General features: G+C 38.7%; 2 protein-coding genes across 2 annotated transcripts; one reads left to right on the top strand and one right to left on the bottom strand.

Moving 5' to 3' along the window:
- Nucleotides 1-51: 51 nt before the first annotated feature.
- On the top strand, nucleotides 52-7,255 carry LOC145491358 (ankyrin repeat and SAM domain-containing protein 3-like). The gene is made up of 2 exons (XM_081470535.1): nucleotides 52-942; nucleotides 2,196-7,255. Exons 1-2 carry the CDS (start codon nucleotides 443-445, stop codon nucleotides 3,460-3,462), a joined length of 1,767 nt encoding a protein of 588 aa, XP_081326661.1. The 5' UTR covers nucleotides 52-442; the 3' UTR covers nucleotides 3,463-7,255.
- A 766-nt stretch (nucleotides 7,256-8,021) lies between these two features.
- LOC145491364 (uncharacterized) lies at nucleotides 8,022-18,172 on the bottom strand. The gene is made up of 6 exons (XM_081470543.1): nucleotides 18,003-18,172; nucleotides 17,033-17,138; nucleotides 15,986-16,586; nucleotides 14,492-14,589; nucleotides 13,859-14,284; nucleotides 8,022-10,376 (listed from the first exon to the last, which is right to left on the bottom strand). Exons 1-6 carry the CDS (start codon nucleotides 18,059-18,061, stop codon nucleotides 10,083-10,085), a joined length of 1,584 nt encoding a protein of 527 aa, XP_081326669.1. The 5' UTR covers nucleotides 18,062-18,172; the 3' UTR covers nucleotides 8,022-10,082.
- Between the last annotated feature and the right edge of the window lie 576 nt (nucleotides 18,173-18,748).

Genomic DNA, 18,748 nt, shown 5'->3' on the forward strand with positions numbered 1-18,748 from the left:
TTGCAAACCCTACTTTTTTTGTGTTTAAAATTCGTGTCCCACAGGAAACGATATGCTGTGAAAATTTTGGAAGATTTCACCGAAGGAAATTCAAGAAAATCGCAAGTAAAACCATAAAAAAGTGAAAAACATATTTGTTTGGGCATTTCTAACTCAAGACTAAAACCAGTAATTTTAACAGAGGTGATAGTAAAACACTATTTAATCATTGCTTATTACGTGTAATTAGTTTGAGAGGACTGGGTGTAAATACGAATGCAAAAACGGCATTCAAAACATAACACTAGTGCGCGCAATTTTCCGACCGCTGGTCAAGAGGAACGAAGACTCTGGGAACGAGATTGTTTTCTGCTCAGTTCTTCTCAGTTAGCATAGATGTCATAGATAGGAAGTTGTCATATTCCTCGTTCAAACACTTGTTATACCGTAAGCCAAGAGTATAATGGAAGAGCCACCGAACCATAACGATGTCCGATCGGAGCGATCATCGAGTTTCTCTGATGTGAACGATTGTAGCAATCTTTGGAACGAAGATGAAGTGGTCAAAATGGACATCTTTACTGCTTGTTCTATCGGCGAGTACAATTGCCTACAGCAATATCTAGCAGACGGAATGGAACTTGCCGATCTCGATAGACCTAACATTGGCGGATGGACGCCTCTCATGTACGCTGCTTATGTTGGGCACGACACCATCGTTAATCTACTCCTCGACCATCATGTCGACGTGAACGCTCTCACAACGACGAGACATGGAGCGACAGCGCTGATGCTTGCGGCAAGCTGTGGGAACGAATCTATCGTGTACTTTCTGTTGCAAAGTGGCGCTAAGATCGATATCCAGGACAAGAGGGGATGGACTTGTCTGTTCTATGCAACTTACCAAGGACATCACAATGTTGTGAAGTTGTTATTAGAGAATGGTGCTGAGAAGGAGATAAGGTGGGATCCTATGACCAAGTACTGCCAAAATCGTAAATTTTATACCAAAAGAACATCGACAAAAGTTGTTCAATAATAAGTAGAAGGTAACGTCAACTATAGTCACAAATTAGATATGTAGCACTTTTAAAACTGATATATACAGACACATAACCTAACATTGGTTATATTAATATTAATATTAATAATAATAATATTTATTATATATTGAGCTACAGTCGAACCTCTTATAGGAAAGTTGGGGTGTAATATGACACCTTTTTTTCATTCAGGCATTGCAATAGCTGTTATTACAGTTTTCAGTGGTTTGACATATAAATGGGGCGAAAGGGTCAATTTTACTTTGTATTGACCTGTTTGCCTCATTTGTATGCCTTTTTAAACAAAAGAATATGGGACCACAGGCTCAACTGTACTAACAGCTATATAAAAGCAATAGCCTCCATTTGGCAAGAAAATGTGTACAGGTATTTGTCCACAGACATTATCTGTTCCAAGAAGCGAACAGTTTTCAAAAAGCTTAGCCCGAGGAAAACTGTGAGCTTTGAGGAATAGATGATGTCCAAGGACAAGTATGCCAACATATTTTCGCCCCAAATGAAGGCTATTGTCTTTATTATCCTTCAAATATTTTTTGTAACACACGTAGTTTTCAAAAGTGGGGAATATAACTCGGATATTCCCCAATTTTTGCCGGGGAATATTCAGTCACGTGATGCGTTTAGATCAACTGCACAAACGAAAATATTTCATGGATTATAATTATGTTTATTGTAGCATATAAAATAATGTATAAGGCCAAGTTCAGACGCCGTACTTCACATGAGCCGAATTGAATGCAAATGAGAAAAATCCTTTGTTCTCCCTCATTAGCATTCAATTTGGCTCATGTAAAGTACGGCGTTTGAACCGGGCATAAGACAATCAAAAATATCAATAATACAGAAATCAAGCAGAAACAGAGACCAATGATGTGTGAGACAGATCATGTTTTGTACTCTGTTACAAAAATGAGGTTTTGAATTCAATGTACATTGGTCGTCAATTAACTGACCATTGTGGAGAGGTTATTTTGGCAGTTGGGACGCTCTTTAGTGACCATTGCTGTTGGGGAAAGGTGGCAGTTGTTGAGACTGCCACCTTTCCCCAACAGCATAATGTTGACCACATAATTATACAGTAGTGTAAGCAATGCCATTGCACTCTCAACAGTCACTTAATATATATTATATACTTTTTACTGATCATTGTAGAGAACATAGACTGGGCCTGACTCCACTTTTGGTGGCTGCAAGAGAGGGTCATGAAGTCATATTTGAAGAGCTTGTCAGATGTGGTGCTAACATGAAGGCTCGTACAAATCTTGGTGAAGACATTCGGTCTGTGGCTTGGCAGCAAGGAAACATGGCAGTTGTAAACATAATTGACCAGCAAGCATTCCACAATCTGCCAAACTATTTGCTGCGAAGTGAACCTGGTCTTCTTCCTGATGTCAATGAACTTGCTGAGGAGAAAGTTCATGGCTGGCTTCAGGGTAAAAATGCATTCCTGAACACCGGGATCCGTGATGGTCCAGAAGCCTTTAAAAAGTTGATGAGCAGTCAAAACAAAGGTGGCAAGCCAGTAAGCATTCCCACTATAATGGGAAAACAGGAAAGGATGAGCCATATTGTAGGAAGCCCACATCTTCACTCAAACACCCCAGGAACTCCTGAAGGCAATGTTGGTAGTTTTGAAGAGCACTTCTTTATCAACTGCGGCAGAACAGTTGAAAGTGCCAGTTTGCATAAACAGTTACAGAAAGTGAACAGCTTTGACAATGAGAACAACAGAAGCTCGCAAGTCCAAACCAATGGAATTCTGCCAAACAAACTAACTGTTGCTAGCTTTCTGCAGGAATTGAAATTGACAAAATATATTCCTATGTTTGACAAGCAAGATGTGGATTTTGGCACACTACTGACTCTGACTGATAGCAACCTTAAAGAAATTGGAATTTCATTGCTTGGACCAAGAAAGAAAATACTAACAGCACTTTCTCGTTGGAAGGAACAAAAGGAACGCTCAAATACTACATTTAACAGTCAATGTCTGGAGAAGCATCAATGGCAGGTTAGTCAAACAGAGGCACAGCTTTACCTTGCAACATCTGAAGTGCAGAAACTCCAGAAACAGCTGGTTCAAGAAAAGGACTTGCGACTTTTTGTGGAGGGATGTCTTATAGAAGAAAAAGCAAAACGACAGGAGGTTTACATAAGGGTGGGCAAGCTAGAGGAACACTGGAAGCAAATTCAAGGCGAAGTGGAGATATTAAAAGCCCTATGTCAAGAAATGAAGGGAAACTATAATAATTGGTTTCAGGAACAAGCTAAAGAAGTAAATGGAAAATTGGAAAGCTCAGTAGCAAATCTGGAGAACTTTGCCCACTCAGGTATAACTGGAACAAGCACTATTTTATGTGGACATCAGCAAAGTCAATCAGGAAATTCCTCTGAATCCTTGGGTAATTCAAGTTTTTAACCCTCTTTTCTTAGCTCTCAACAGCAAGCAGACAGCTCTAGTTGCACATCTGTTACTTTCCTTGCCAAAGTGACAGCTGGCACTCAAGTTGAAAAATATAATACTGATGATTATGTGAAGGTAATGCCCACTGGTTGTTGCCAAGAGGGAGTGATCTGATATCTCCTACATAAAAGTGGAGAACTGGGATAGTAGGACTTGGGGAACGGGGACAATTCAGGCTAAGAAATCAGCAACAGAATGTGATTATCAAAAACTTGGAAAGAAGCCACTGATCAGTGCCTGTTGAGTAATTAGCACATTAATCATTGTATCAGTATGCATTGCCTAATATCGAAGGAGGAAAGTTTTTATTTACTTTTTTTTGTTTTGGCTTCAGCATTTCTAGCCTGACTTAGTAGCAACTCTATTGGGACTGGCCTTCCTCTTGTTGAAAAAAATATGTCAGTGGTAGGCCCACTTTTTTAAGGCCCAAGTTTTCACTAGTGACTGAGTTGGAGCTGGAGTCATAGTTGGAGTCATAAGAACGCTTACAACGTAGTGAAAATCAAGAAGCATCATCAGCTTGATGGAATTGGAGTTGGAAGAATCAGAACGTTTCCATTTCTTCCGATTCCATTTATGACTCCATTGCTTATGATCCAGTGAAAACTAGATTGTTGTAGTTGGAAGCGGAAATGGAAGAACCAACCAATCACAAGGCCTAGAATTGAGCATTGTGATTGGTTTATTCTTCTGCTTCTGCTTCCAACTCCAACAATGTAGTTTTCTCTAGATCATTTATAAGCAATGGAGTGTAAAGTGGAATGGGTATCCTGCTTCCAACTCTGTCGGTTTGATTTTCACTAGATCGTATTGTTCTACTCTTCTGATTATGTCTCTCTGACTCTGACTCTGTTGCTAGTGAAAACCAGCCTTTAGAGAAAAAATGCTATTTTTAACTCTGCCCAAGGTCAACACGTTCTAAAATGTCGTAATCTTCTGATCCCCATCACCATAAACACTAGTCCAGTCCCTGAACATTGCCTTTCCCTGCCCTATATGGGAGTTGAACCTAGACAGGCAAAAGGAGAGTCCAGGATAATTCACAGCTGCTTAAGCAGCATATATGACTGCAATGATCAATCATGTCTTTATATCTTTCTCTGCAGTATATATGATCTTTTATTATTTACTTCATTCTCATCCCCAGAGCCGCACTCCTTTTGGTCAGCACCAAGAATTACAACCTCTGGCTGTACCTGATTTCCTGAACATGTGCAGAGTATTTGTTTCGTATTCTTATCCAATCAGATTTGCCAGATTTGACAGGAAGTCCATGAATCACAGACTTCCAGTGTCTCTGCACATGCCCAGAAAATCTGATCCAGCCAAATGTAGCAATTCTTGGTGTTGACTAAAGGGAGCACGGTCTCTGGGGACAAGAATGATATTTGTATAACTTGCAAGAGCATGCTCAGAATGAACTAGTCTAAGATTGTGGTGTTGACGTGCACTAGGATTTAATTGTTTGCTCAAATGCAACCAAACACACAACTTAACAGCAAGAAATTTTGTCTCAAATATTGCCCAAATCTCTATTAAATTTACTAAAACCAGGAATGCCAGAATGTTGCAAGACAATGTTAGGAATTTAACCCTAACCACACATTAATAACTGAAAATAAATAAATGTACTATCAAGTGCTCACCATAGTAGATGGTGTAATGCGAGAGTGATTTGAACTTTAGTGAGTGAGTAAATACAAGTATCTAGTTTTTGATCTTCAATTGTGCACTCTGCAGATGACTAGAATTTTGGCCATTTGTTGTTAGCAGATGAAGGATAGGTTAAGTTTTTTTAAAGAATGTTCTGATATTCCTGCTTGTAGTTAATAGATGGCCACTAGATGTGCATGCAGTTCCAAAAGTTCTGCCATATATGGTTTTTTTCCCCCATTTTCTTTTGGGGAGACGGGGATGGTGCCATTCTAATCATGCCCATGCAAGTTAACCTGGACTCTCTTTTCACTGCCTGGGTTTTTCCTGGGAAAAAGGAGGGGTCAGGGACTGGACTATGTAAATACTGGAGGCTTTATTTCAATACCACATTGCTATTATAGCCATACTTTTGGAGGCAAGGCAACTCCAAACAAGTCAACAACACTATTACTGTAACTAGTAGTAATCAACGATTATGAGAGTGCGTTCGACGCTGTCTCTTTAATATATATACTTTAAATGATTTCACTAGCTGACTTTCAACCTCTATTGCTAAAATCAACGTTTTTCATCAGCAACCATGGGTTTTACAGACAGATATATCATAGTGTCAAAGTCCATTCCATTTTAAGAGGTACCAAACATTTACAATCGTGTGCTCGTTTGTCTTCAGCACAAACTGATTCGAGTATTTCCCCTGATGACTAGTAGACAGTATTCAGATAATTTGCCGTTCCTTGGTTCAGGCTCACTCTTATGGATCTTGCCTTCAGAGTACTTTTCTGTGGATTCCAAACAGCATTTATTCAATTGGATAAAGACCCTGGGGAGGGGGGCTCCCGGAAAAGTTGGGTGGGGGTGTGCAGCCCGCTTCCCAAAACCCTTACCATTTATGACCAAAATCTGCGATATGCCCTACCCTATTTATGACCTGACCAAATATTCGATACCCTATTTATGACCTGACTATTATATCAAAACCCTGTTTCAGACCTGCGTTGTAATAAGTTCCCTAGTTCAGACCAATGTTAAATTACCGTAAACATAACTTGTGCAGAGCTTTTGTTAATTTTCTTTTCAATAATGATGAAAAAGTGATTCTTCTTAAAAATATATACCCATATCAAGGCTAGAGTGCAAAAATCATACCCTATTTCTGACCAAAATGGCTAAAATAGGCTAAAATTGATACCCTATTTATGACCAGAATGGCTGAGAAACCATACCATTTGGGGCTACACATACCTATATAGCTCATATAAGGGAGTACCCCCCGCCCTCCCCGGGATAAAGACTGAGCTATATGTATCTGTTGCGACTGGAACGAAATCAACAAATGCAATCAAAATATAGCTGTTCCCACGGTTATCATCCTGAAAGCCACGGTGATTCAAAGTCGTGTTTGTTAAGATATAAAATAGACAAGGACAATTCCCTCAGATTTCGATAAATGCTGCCGTCGAAGCGTTCAAATTCACCAAAATCCAACGCTGAGAGCACAAAATAGCGAACAGATCCAGCGCAAAGACGAGCTCACACGGCATACCTGTGCGCCGCATGTCTCGTCACGTCTTAGTAACGGTACCAGTTTACTGGCTGTGATGTGCCCCTGCAAAAATCAAGCGGGGTGGCCATTTTGGTGCCCTTACAGGAATGTGGATTTTTTTATGCATATAATTGTGCGCAGGGAAACCAACTCAAGAAAGCCACAGGTCAAAATTAGGTTTGCGTTCTCCAAACGCAAATAGGTTTAGTCAAGGGTTTCATTAAGGTCCGCGCACTGGGAAAATTGACTGGCTCTAAAGATGATTTTGCCCACCTGGTTTGACCATCTAGCAGAAAGTTCTTATAAAGAAGTTCAGTTCAAATAGTTTTGTCCGCCTGTGAAAACCAGTTGTCCTCCTGCTGAAAACGTCAGTGAAACCCCTGGTTTACCATAGTAAAGCCTTATGGAAAGGGAGGGATTTTACTTCCATTTTCAAGTACAGTTCCACGAAACAAGATGTTTTTATTACAATATTAAATTTTATAATTATTATTGGATCAACTGGTCCATGGTTTTCTTCATCTGTCCAATACATTTTAATTAATATCTATCTGAAGGAAACCCAAGGTGACATTATGGGTCAGTAAGATTTAATTTCTTATTTATAATGACAGCAAATAAAAATTGTTATAGAGCGTACCAAAAAAGTTTTAAATGAACATGATTGATTTTACACTAATAATACCAATTGTTGTAATTAACATGTGTCAGGGACTTGCTTCTTGTCCTGGGATACATCTAATACCTACATTCTCCAGTAGATGACCCAGTTAGTACATGAACATCTCCCAGAGTACCTTCAAATAAAATCCCATCTTTTCTTTCTGACAGCAAATTGAAAACTTATCCCTTTGACCTCCAACAAACCATCTTGGAGCTACGTACATTTTGAACAAGATGGTAAAGAAAATGATCAATGCAGATGTAACTCAATTATTATTACACTACGCATCTTTAATGATTGTCATAAGCGTTGCAAGTTTTGAATTGAGTTGCAATTTGATTATTGAACTATCATCTCTATCATCGTGCATAAGTCCCAACAAATGATCTCTGCGCCCAGTGTCTCAAATAAGCGCCCTCCCTTGAGGTACCAAAGTAAATAACTGCCTCAGGCACTAAATCGAATCATTACCGTAATTTTGCTTGCCAGCATAGCCTTTGAGACTATGTTCTGTTGTTCTGTCAGAGTATTGGGCCATTCCTCAAGATGTTGTAAGAGCTGCTACCTCTTACCCTGCTACACGGAATTTTTAGGGCTCTTCCAGCACTTCATGGGCCCCATCATTGGAAAGGTAACTTGATACAAGTCCAAATGGCACTACTATTGAGCAGAACATTTCCATAAAATTTATTATTATATTTGCATTTCCCTAAATAATAAAATATACTCTGTATAGGACAACCATTGTAGTATTAAAATAACATTTGGTACATTGTCCCATAAATACCTTGGGTTTTGAATGAATCAACACACCAAGCAAATTTTAACCATTGCCCCAATTTAAAATTGAATACAGGCCAAACTGTTCTTGCACCCCCTCTGACTAATAATTAAGCAACCAGACTTGCCCACAAGTAGCCTGCCAACACACACTATTTCCAAGTGTTGCTTGTCTTCGCTGTAAATAATGATGTTATTTTTGGTGGAGACAAGCGTCTGCATTCACAGGCTACCCCACAAGTCCAGCTGCAAAAGCCAAGCTTGGAAAATCAAAAACTGTCTTTGACATTCAAAACTTGAGTTACAAATTCAGCAGCCAGACTACCTACAAATACAAATGAGTTTAAGAAGGTTTACTAAGCAACCAGCTGGAATTGCTACTACCATTGTGAAAGCCTGTTTGAACTGTCTCTCAAACTCATGCAAATGACCGCTCCCATTAGCGTGCTGTAAGTAACCACTTAGTTTGGTATAAGTGGACAATTCAATAAAACTTTCCACTTTTTTTACTGTGTACCTACAACAATGCCTAATAATGATGAAGATTTTTAATTTCATGAGACTGAGGTAGAAAACTCTTATGCTAAAAATACCTCTAACTGGTAAATGTCACTTATGGGAACTCATTCTCTTAAGGGACAAGCTTTACAGCTATAGTTATGATCCTGAAGCGGTCACCTACTAGAACTTCAACTGTAGTACACTGGCATTTTAAAGGAATACACTTAACATTAACAGACTTAAGATTTAAACTTAAATTTCTACAAGTCTCTCTGTGTGTACCACTGCCATCCAGTTACAAATGATGAAAATTCCTAACCTGTTCCCCTGATTAGAAAATAAATATTCTCCTGGTTAAACTATTACTCCCTTGGACACTAATACTTTTAGAAGAACAGTCGAACCTCCTGTAAGTGACCACCAAAAACATCAAGCCTAGATGGTCACTTACGGAAGGTGGTCACTTACGAGAGCTTAGACCACATCGGGTCAAAATTTTGCCTCATTAGTATATGGTAACTGCATGTTTAAATGTTTTATTCATGTGAAAAGTCAATTTCGAGAAAAAATCCGGTTCTTCACATTGAGGAAATTTCCATCTCTTGTACTACTCAGGAATACGATAGCGTTACAGCACCTCATTATCCAATTTATGCTCTATTATCTGTCAAGTGGTCGCTTACAGGAGGTTAAAAACAAAAGAAAATTTCAAACTTTATGCTCTAAAAGTGGTCACAGTTGCTTACGAGAGGTGCTCACTTACAAGAGATTCCAAATATAGTGATCGGACTTGGAAACTTTTGGTACTTTGGAAAGCTGGTCACTGAGGAGAGGTGGTCGCAACCAGAGGTTCGACTGTACTAAGTTACTTTCAAATCAAGGAAAATATGAAAGCAAAAGGTAAGTAAAAAATTCTAATGAGATAAAATTGTGTTACCGCTGACAAACTTGAAATTAAAATTTGTGCTTTATTTTAGAGCATGCATTATCTGATCTGTGGCTCCAAATAGTAGCACCTCATTCTGCCAGCTGTTCTCAATTTAGTAAAAAAGCCACTGGCATGAACTTTCATAAAAAAACCTAAAACTAGCGCTAATGTCTTGACATCCAGGTATTAGATTACGTTAAACTCTGGTTCTAAGCCGTGGCCTTACATAACTTTCTAAGGATTTTGCAGTTGGCTTAGGAATAAATTTTTATAATCTGATCAATTTTTTACCCTAAATAAATAATGATCTAACTTGATTTTATAAGTGATGATTGATGGATTGGTCTAACCTTTTTGGGAGAGAAAGAGGGAGGGGGGTTCGACTAAAATACCATACAGAGCTTACTTAGCCAACAACACCAAACATGAATGTTTTAGAAACTAATTATTTAACATACATATGAAATCTTTTGTTTTTAATTTTACAATAATATGATAGTTCAACTCTTCGTGAACTGTTCAACAATCTGCTGTATGGTGACTGCCACACCTATCACTCCTCCAAGGATTCCAAAAGCAATAAATAAGCAGTCCTTCACTCTGGTCAGTGTTGTACTAGAATCTTTGCAAAGTACAAGATGAAATACGCAAGGTAAAATGAAACCAAGAGTGGAACTTCCAATAGAACCAACAATAGCACTGACATAAGCAAAATCATCTTTCAAGGCAATAGCAATCCCAGCAGTAGTTAACACTAGAAAGGTCCTCAGTAGATTTTTCTTCCATTTCCTTGCCTGTGGTAAATGAACAATATTTAAAGTTTGGTCGCAAAAAAAAAAAGAAAAAATGTGCATGCATATTCTCTTAGTGAAAAAGACTCACTCAGTGGGTAATGACCTAAAGTAAGTAACCTACATTGCATTTCAGGTACGAAACATTTTAATGGATTAACTGGATAAAATAGGACTACTTAACTGATTGAAAATAACACATGGAACATAATTAAATTTCAAATGATCATCCCCTGCCCTGTGGTTTATTAGGCCTGCAGTGCTCAACTCCCGTTCCTGTCACAGGACAGGTGGGATAAAAGTAAAAACCACATCTTACATCATTTAACAGTAGACCAGTTTGTGGATCGATGCTAAGAGCAATCATAGATCAACCTTCTTTTAAATTTTTTTTCAATTCCTTAAGTGTGCCAATATTGGAGCAGTTTTCAATTGAGTGTCATAAAACCAAAACTGAAGAAATCACTCTTGGCAATCACAAGACACAGACAATATAGTGAACCAATCAAAATTCGAAGTAATAACATGTAGCTGATGAGTATGATTTTACATCTGAAAGGATGAAAAAGTGGCTTGAGTTTTTTAAGCCAATCATGCTGTTTAGTAATTAAAATGCACAACCAACTACTTTTTGACACTCAAATGAGAACCTCCCCAACTATTGACTGTTATAACTGTGTGCCACCAAAACTTTTCTTTTTAAACAATGCAGGGTTCTATCCAATTCAATCAATCTTTGAAAGTGAAGTATGATCATCGCAGTAAATTTTCCAATTTAAGCAACTGGAAAGAAGAAGCCTGAAAAAAATCAGGGCTTCAACGGGGTGGGGCTTCTTCTTTCCAGTTGCTTAAATTGGAAAATTTACTGCGATGATCATACTTTACTTTCATCTACTACCGCAGTTCAAATATGAATTATTTCATATATACTTCAATCAATCTTTATTTGCACTCATTCTTGTTAAAAAAATATATATATATTGCAATTGAATTGCAAACACAAAGTTCTACAATGTGTGGTTCCAGAATGTATCCATACCCACCCAAAGGAGGGGTATTGGAAATTCCAAGGGGGAGGGGGTGGGGGTGGGGGGTCTCAAAAGCCTATTTTTGAACAGGAGAGTAAATGAATCAAAGCTCGAGAAAGTGGAGGGAGGGGTTCCAAACAAGAAAAAAACTTCTGTGGGAGGCTTATGGTTTTTCTGGAACACATGTAATGATCATTTCTACACTTAACAACCTGTGCAGATTCATATACAGTATTGTGCAAAAGTAACGCAAACGAATTTTGACGAAATTCGTGGCTTTTTGAAGAAATTTCGCTTGAAACGATATTTCCATGAAATTTCCTCGCATTTTCATGACACCTATTGTTTTGATCCATGAAATTTTTCAAACGATAATTCACTTTACATGATGATTCACTGCAAATTTTCAAGCGATAATTCACTTCTCCCGAAAAGTCGCTGCGATTTTTTGAAGGATAATTTGCTCTTCCCGAAAATTCGATCTATTGTTCATCAATAGGCCAAGAGCGTTTTTAGAACACAGTTCGCTGAGTGAAATATATGTGACCTTTCCAATCATTGCACACGAAAGAAGCCATTAATCTGCTGAAATAGCATCACAGCTCAACAAAATGTTAATTGAAACTCACCTGGTTATTTCAGAATGCTAAATTGTTGACTTGATCCAAAATCCCAAAACACCACAGTTCCGACAAATAAATGCAATTGTACTTAATCACTATGTTATACACTTGGCAAAATGCCATTTTCACAGCATGTAGAACCACACGATTCTTCTTGCGCCAGACCCCAGTCTCCGCACCAGTTTGGTGTCATAGCGACCGTTTGTGTTTACTACTTAGACCAGAAATCATTCGCTCATTCGCTTTACATTTAAAGCACCTTGATGGTCAGTCATCATGTTTTCAAATTATACGAGAATTCGAATCGAGCTCCTTCACAAGCAAGATCTCCACCCAGCTGGAATATTCAGGTCATTGAAGAACGAAGGTTTACTAGTAAGCCTCGCTAGCATCTCTCAAATCATCAAGAAACTACAAATTAGTCAAATTACTGGCTCCGTGGTGAATCTACCATGCTTGGGAAGACCAACAAAGTTGTCTGTAGATGCAAAAGCATTTATAGATCAACAGATGCAAAAAATGATGAGACTACAACCGAACAGATTCAGAAGAAGCTTGCAAAATGTGGGATTGCCATGAGTTTGTCCACCATACAAAGATCTCGCCAACAGCAAGGCTGGACTCTGCAGCGGACTGCTTATTGTCAGCTCATCCAAGATCTCGCAATATTAGAAGGTCACACATCAGTTCTCTAGTTTTTCTGTGATATATGTAATATTCTCGTTACGCCGTAATATAAGAATTTTCATATTAAAGCAAAAACTCGTTATAAATTTTGGAAACAGATCGTTCTTGCAATCATCCATATCTGTTTATCCCTGTAAGTTAGAGTCCCAATGATTATTATTACGGCAACGTAAACGGAGCGAAATAATTGTAAACACTTCAAAGACTTAAAGCAACACCCAGTGACCTCGTCCCGGGTTGTTAGAAAGGTGGATAACGTTATCCAGCCTTCGAACAACTTGGGCCAGGGGCCTGTTTCTTGAAGGTCCCGAAAAGTTTTCACACCCAGAAAGCTGTAGCAAAACCTCAAACCCTATGATTACAGCGCTGTTTTATTGGCATATTCTTAATATGAACAGAGGTTCTCTTCATACAAGACGTTTCAGGAGTATACACCTCTCAGTTTTTAGGTACAGATTATCTAAAAATAGCTTTGCAGGCCCGAAACTTTAACAGACAACCGCGAGGGGGCTGATCGGGGCATGAGATGGAAATAAACAACAGCCAAATGGATTCGCGAGCGTGCACAAGTGTTCAGATTGAAAAACCCTCATGGAATGAACTGAGCTCATTGTCTTCATAAGGTGGTTTGACAGTGTATTCTAATTCCTTGCGTATGAAACTGGGCCCACGCTGAACTTGAGCAAGCAAAGCTGGTTGAAAGCCTTTTGCAAATTTTAGGTGAGTAAGATTGCTATCCCCTTAATCGGTGACCATGACTGCAAACCGGCACGTATTTACAAACAGCTTATCAGCACGTATTTACAAATTTATCGCTTGTAAGTTACACAACAGTTTATTCGTATCAGTCGCTAAAAGAAAATTACACAAACGCTGCCGGACTGTCGTTCAATGCGAAATTTCGTGTACTGCCTGGCAAATTATCGTTTGTGCTCACGAATTTTCTTTAGCTTAAAGAAACTTCAAAGAAAAATCACCCTTTCTTCAAGTGAATTATCACTCGATACGCCATGAAATTTCACTCGAACTCTTGTGCGAACTTTCGTCAAAAAGTCACGGGAACAAAGAACGAAACTCATGCATTTCGCTTGCGTTACTTTTGAACAATACTGTACTTTTAATTTTTATTATTTAATCTTTTACTTACAATGCTTTTCTGTTTTGGTATTTCTGGTGCAAGTAACCTTGAAGTCTCACTGGCTGAACCAAGCATAGCCTCTTGAGACATTTGACAAGGCACATTATCATCAACTTCTGAGCTTGATTCACCATCGGACTTCTCCACTGGGTTACACTCTGAACTAAATAGCCATCCTTCAATTATTTCTATAACAGGAAAGATTTGTAGTGGATACGTCAAGAGTATAGCAAAACACAGCAAGCACCGCACAACTTGAATCAGGACTCCAGAAGGAAAACTTTCTGTGACAATCTGGTTCACTTCTTCTCCATACACCACATATCCAAGTATACCAAAACAGCCTAGAATAACTGAAAGAGTCCCAATGGCAAAGTGCAGGTACAAAGGAAATCGGTATCTGTTTTCTGCCATGCTTGTTTCTATGGGAATCAACTGAAAGCAATCAAAATAATTCTCTGGTTAGAATTTCATCATTTTTAACAAAAATCATGTCACATCACAATACTTGCCCCCTTGCTTTTTTATGAACGATAGTCAATTCAGCTGCACATTTGTATTTGCTAACAGAAAAATTGGACTCAAACATACTAAAATTACTACGTTTAACTGTTAAATAACAAAGCCAGAAATGCTACTTACAGTTCCAATACCCTCATAAGCACTGGTTACTTGACCAAAGAACACTGGTAACGTAGCCCAGTGTGAGAGCTTGAGCTCCTTCAATTTGAATTTTAAACCTGCAATAGTTATAGAAATGTTGCAATACTGTTGTTAGTCTTGGGAAGTATAAGGGAGATAGTTCAGAGGTATGGAGCCTGCACTGAGAACATATGCTGATAAAACAGACAGTTTCAGTGCTGTGCATCTGGAAATTTCCAAATTTGCTTAAAATAAAGCAATTCAAACTAACTCTCTATGAAAAGTAGGAATCCACAAGATGTGCAGACCATCATTTTGGCAAAAAGCCTAAGGAGTGGTATTCACTTTGGATAGACTTGTGGAAAGTTAAAAGTGCATGGATGGAAAGAGAAAATTTCCATGTCTTCTTCACCAGCAAAGTTTTTATGACTTTATTAAACAATTACATTATGAGATCAAGATTTCTATCACGTGATACATGTAGTTGACTCGGGCTACACACTCATCAACTATCACACACAAAATCGAGAGCGAATAATCTAATTGTTTTAGTAAAAATCTACTAGTCGTTCAAAAATGTAACCTAAATCCTCTTCACAGACGCTTTGAAAACACAAAGAAGTGGCCCCTAGCACATGCCGCTACGGTACTCACTATTTATCACAGAATAGATAGTGAGTAGCATAGCCAATCAGAGAACACCATTCGTGATTGAACACTAGTAGATTTATACTAAAACTCTCTATATCAATCTGCCCATGATTTTCTCATCCATCGACTCTGTAACATTGGGAGATAGTGTTTCTTCTTTCCATTTAAGGCCCAAAAAGGTAAAACAAGACTTGAAAGCTTGTCAATTTGTCAAGTGGCAGCCATGCATACAGAAAGATAAATGTACGGACAGTCACATGACAAACAAAATTTTTTAGTTCCATGAGTAACCAAATTTTCTAGTATGGTATGGGACCCTCCTTGAATGCCAGCCCTGCTGAGATTACTACTTAATCAATTATTACAGTCACTTGTGGTAATCTCAGCAGAGCTACTGCACGCCAAAGGCACGTGAGCAAGGCCCCACACCTTAGAAAACCACAATTTTTATGTACCATAGGTGCCTATCACATTTAATAGGGTCTACTGTATGCCTGTGGAGGTGCCGTGGCCTCATGTTTAGTGCGCTTGACTCTGGATTGAGCGGTCTGGGTTCAAGCCCTGGCCAGGGACATTGTGTTGTGTTCTTGGGCAAGACACTTTACTCTCACAGTGCCTTTCTTCACCCAGGTGTACAAATGGGTACCAGCGACTTTAATGCTGGGGGTAACCCTGCGATGGACTAGCATCCCATCTAGGGGGGAGTAGAAATACTCCTAGTCACTTCATGCTACAGAAACCGGGATAAGCTCCGGCCTGGTGTGCCCATTGGCTTATATGCAGATTTTATATGCAGACTGTATGTCTACTTAGAAAAATTTAATGGCCAAAGAATAAACTTACCACTCAACATATATCCCACTACAGAAACAAAAGCAACCAGGAGGGCCACATTAGCTGCAAAACTGACTGGACCAAGTTTACGTACACTTCTTATGTATGAAAACAGTATCAACGGTATCAGCGGCACCAGGATAAGCAGACCAAATGCTGGAGCGTGGTTAACCAAATGTGATCTCCCAACTAAGATCGTTGAACTGTTCATATTAGCCAGTGAACCATTAGAAGAGTTTCGTTCTGCTGGTGATGTTGTAGCAATGGGATGAGTCGTGTAAGTTTCTGTAGTTGTTGGAAACATTGATGTGATTGTGTTACCCATAAAAATGAAATAACCAATACAGAAGCCATATTGTGTGGCAAGTAGTGCTACATTGACAAGAAGCACTCCCCACTTGCCAAGAGCAATCCTTCCTATTTCTCCAAAGAGCATTCGTTTCTCAACAGTGTTTCGAATTTGGGTTGTATTTACGTTCTGAGCCTCAACATCCTTTGACTGAGGGACTATGTCCAGGACCTTTTGGACAGCAGTTTTCTTGCACTTGATAATCAACTGACAACAGTGATCAGTGATAAGTGCAATTATAAGTACTCCGACCACACCAAGCTGGGAAAGAAATTATTACGACATTACAGAGATGTTATGTCTATGAATTATGTGTACTTTCAATAAACAGATTTTGTGTATTAATACAGTGTGCCACATTTCCTATGAGATGTCAAAACCCCTTTACATTCCATTTTTAATAGCTGATTCCCATCACAAGGTTCCATGAATTTCTGGGATAATAAGAATGATTTTTGGGTTAGTAACTTGCCCAGCTCTGGTTAACCTGAACAGCACTCTTGTCAGCCTCATCAGAGTTCAGGTTAGCCCAAATAATGCTCAGCTTAGTCTGATTGCATTTAGCTTTCACTAGTGATAATGGTAATGAAATTATAATAACATCCTTAAAGGACTCTTTGACTTGTTTCATTTCATCTCATTTCTTTAGGCCTCTACCTCCTTAAATTCTACATGTATCTATCTATAAGCAGTAATATTCTTCTTACCACAATTCCACTTTGTTTAAATGCAAATGGCAGACCAATCCAGTTGGTTCCAATAAATGCCTTGAAAACATTTGCAAAATCTGTGACTTGTCTGAAAACTGATGGCCTACAAAATGATGATGGAGAAAATTTCATTACACCTTGGTCAACAATGAATGTTAAAGCTGCCACTTCATACATGTCAAACAGAGGAGCACTCAAAAAATATACTCAAAACCTAGGTTTCCCAATTTCATTGATGAGTTAAGAATAACTAAATATCAGGTGGTGAAAATAACTGGCGAGTTTGGAGAGGAGAGTGTCTTTCTCCGGGACATTAAACATACTCTGTGTTATACAGATCTTGGTAATTCATGCTGTGGATCTCAAGCCTGACGCCCAAACCGCCATGTTCATATCAATGGCTTCACCTAATTGAAGTCAAGCTGAGGAATTTTTGGGGAGGCGAGTCTTTCTTTGTGATTTTTGCTTGAGTAAAAGAGAAAGCTTAAGCGGCAAGGACCCCTACATTTCCCTGTAATCAAATCGAACGAGCTTGTTTTAGCAAGTACTCAAGCAGTTTTCTCAACACAGCTGGTAATCTGAATATATCTCACTGTCACCTCACGGTGAGGGGCTACATGCAACAACAAATTCTGCAGGAACTTCCTTGTGAAAGTAAAAAGCTCAAAACAAAACCGTAAGCACGAAATCGATCGAAATCCATGTGGCCATTTTTTTTTCGTTAGCTGTAGTGTTTCAATCAGTGGGAAAAAATCGTACTGTATGCTTTGTCTCGCGTATTTCAGATGTTGAGTAGAGAGAACGACAGATCCCGAGATGGAAGCGAAAACCTTAAAAATATATGCATACGTTGGTTATACTCTGACAAGGAGTAATTTTTGAGTTATTTTACAACTGATTAGTCTCACTTCGATCGATCGCAAGCTCCTCAAAACAAACATTTCCCAATTTTTGGGAATATACCCACCTAATCAGTGGAACACCAGAGGCACTCGAAGGCATTGACTTATATCCTATCCCTGTCATATTTTCTAATTATTTACTCGTATCAGTTACACAGATTCACCGAAAATACGAGTACAGGCAAGTTTTCCAAGCCCTTATCACGTCTTTCTCGCTGTGACCTGAGTTTTCCCAGTAAAATTACTCCCGCTTTATTTATAAGAATAGCAGTCTCGTCATGGAAAAGAGGCTAGTAAAATCACAAGGGTCAACCGGAAGTATCGATGATAGCCAAAAATGCCTTTGTGATGATGTAATGCGAGGATTCCCTGGAAGGACAGATCACTTAGATGTTCATACTAGCTACAATAGTACCGGTTGTTCAGCCAATATTTACTCATTTCAAACATTTTGCTGCAAGTAAATCGCATGAATAGATCCTCGGAACAGAACTTTGGCCACGAAATTGTGAAAGAGGAAATATATTGACACATGTAAAGTCGGCCAATTATTATTACGTCACAAACTGCGCGTACTAATTGAACACAATAAGAAAGCAAAATGTCTTGCAACATATTTAGTCGCCCCAAGCGTTGCACTAGTAAGATTCTACTTTTCGCAATAGTTTAAGCAACAGTGATGACGAAGAAACATTTCAGGTGCAGACTCAATTTCGACATGAGACACACGAGGCACTCGAGACATTGACTTGTATCCACTTGTATCATATCCCTGTATCTTCTGATTATTTTACTCATATCAGTTACACAG

Source organism: Orbicella franksi, chromosome 6, assembly GCF_964199315.1.
Source record: "Orbicella franksi chromosome 6, jaOrbFran1.1, whole genome shotgun sequence".
In the NCBI taxonomy this organism is placed as follows: domain Eukaryota; kingdom Metazoa; phylum Cnidaria; class Anthozoa; order Scleractinia; family Merulinidae; genus Orbicella; species Orbicella franksi.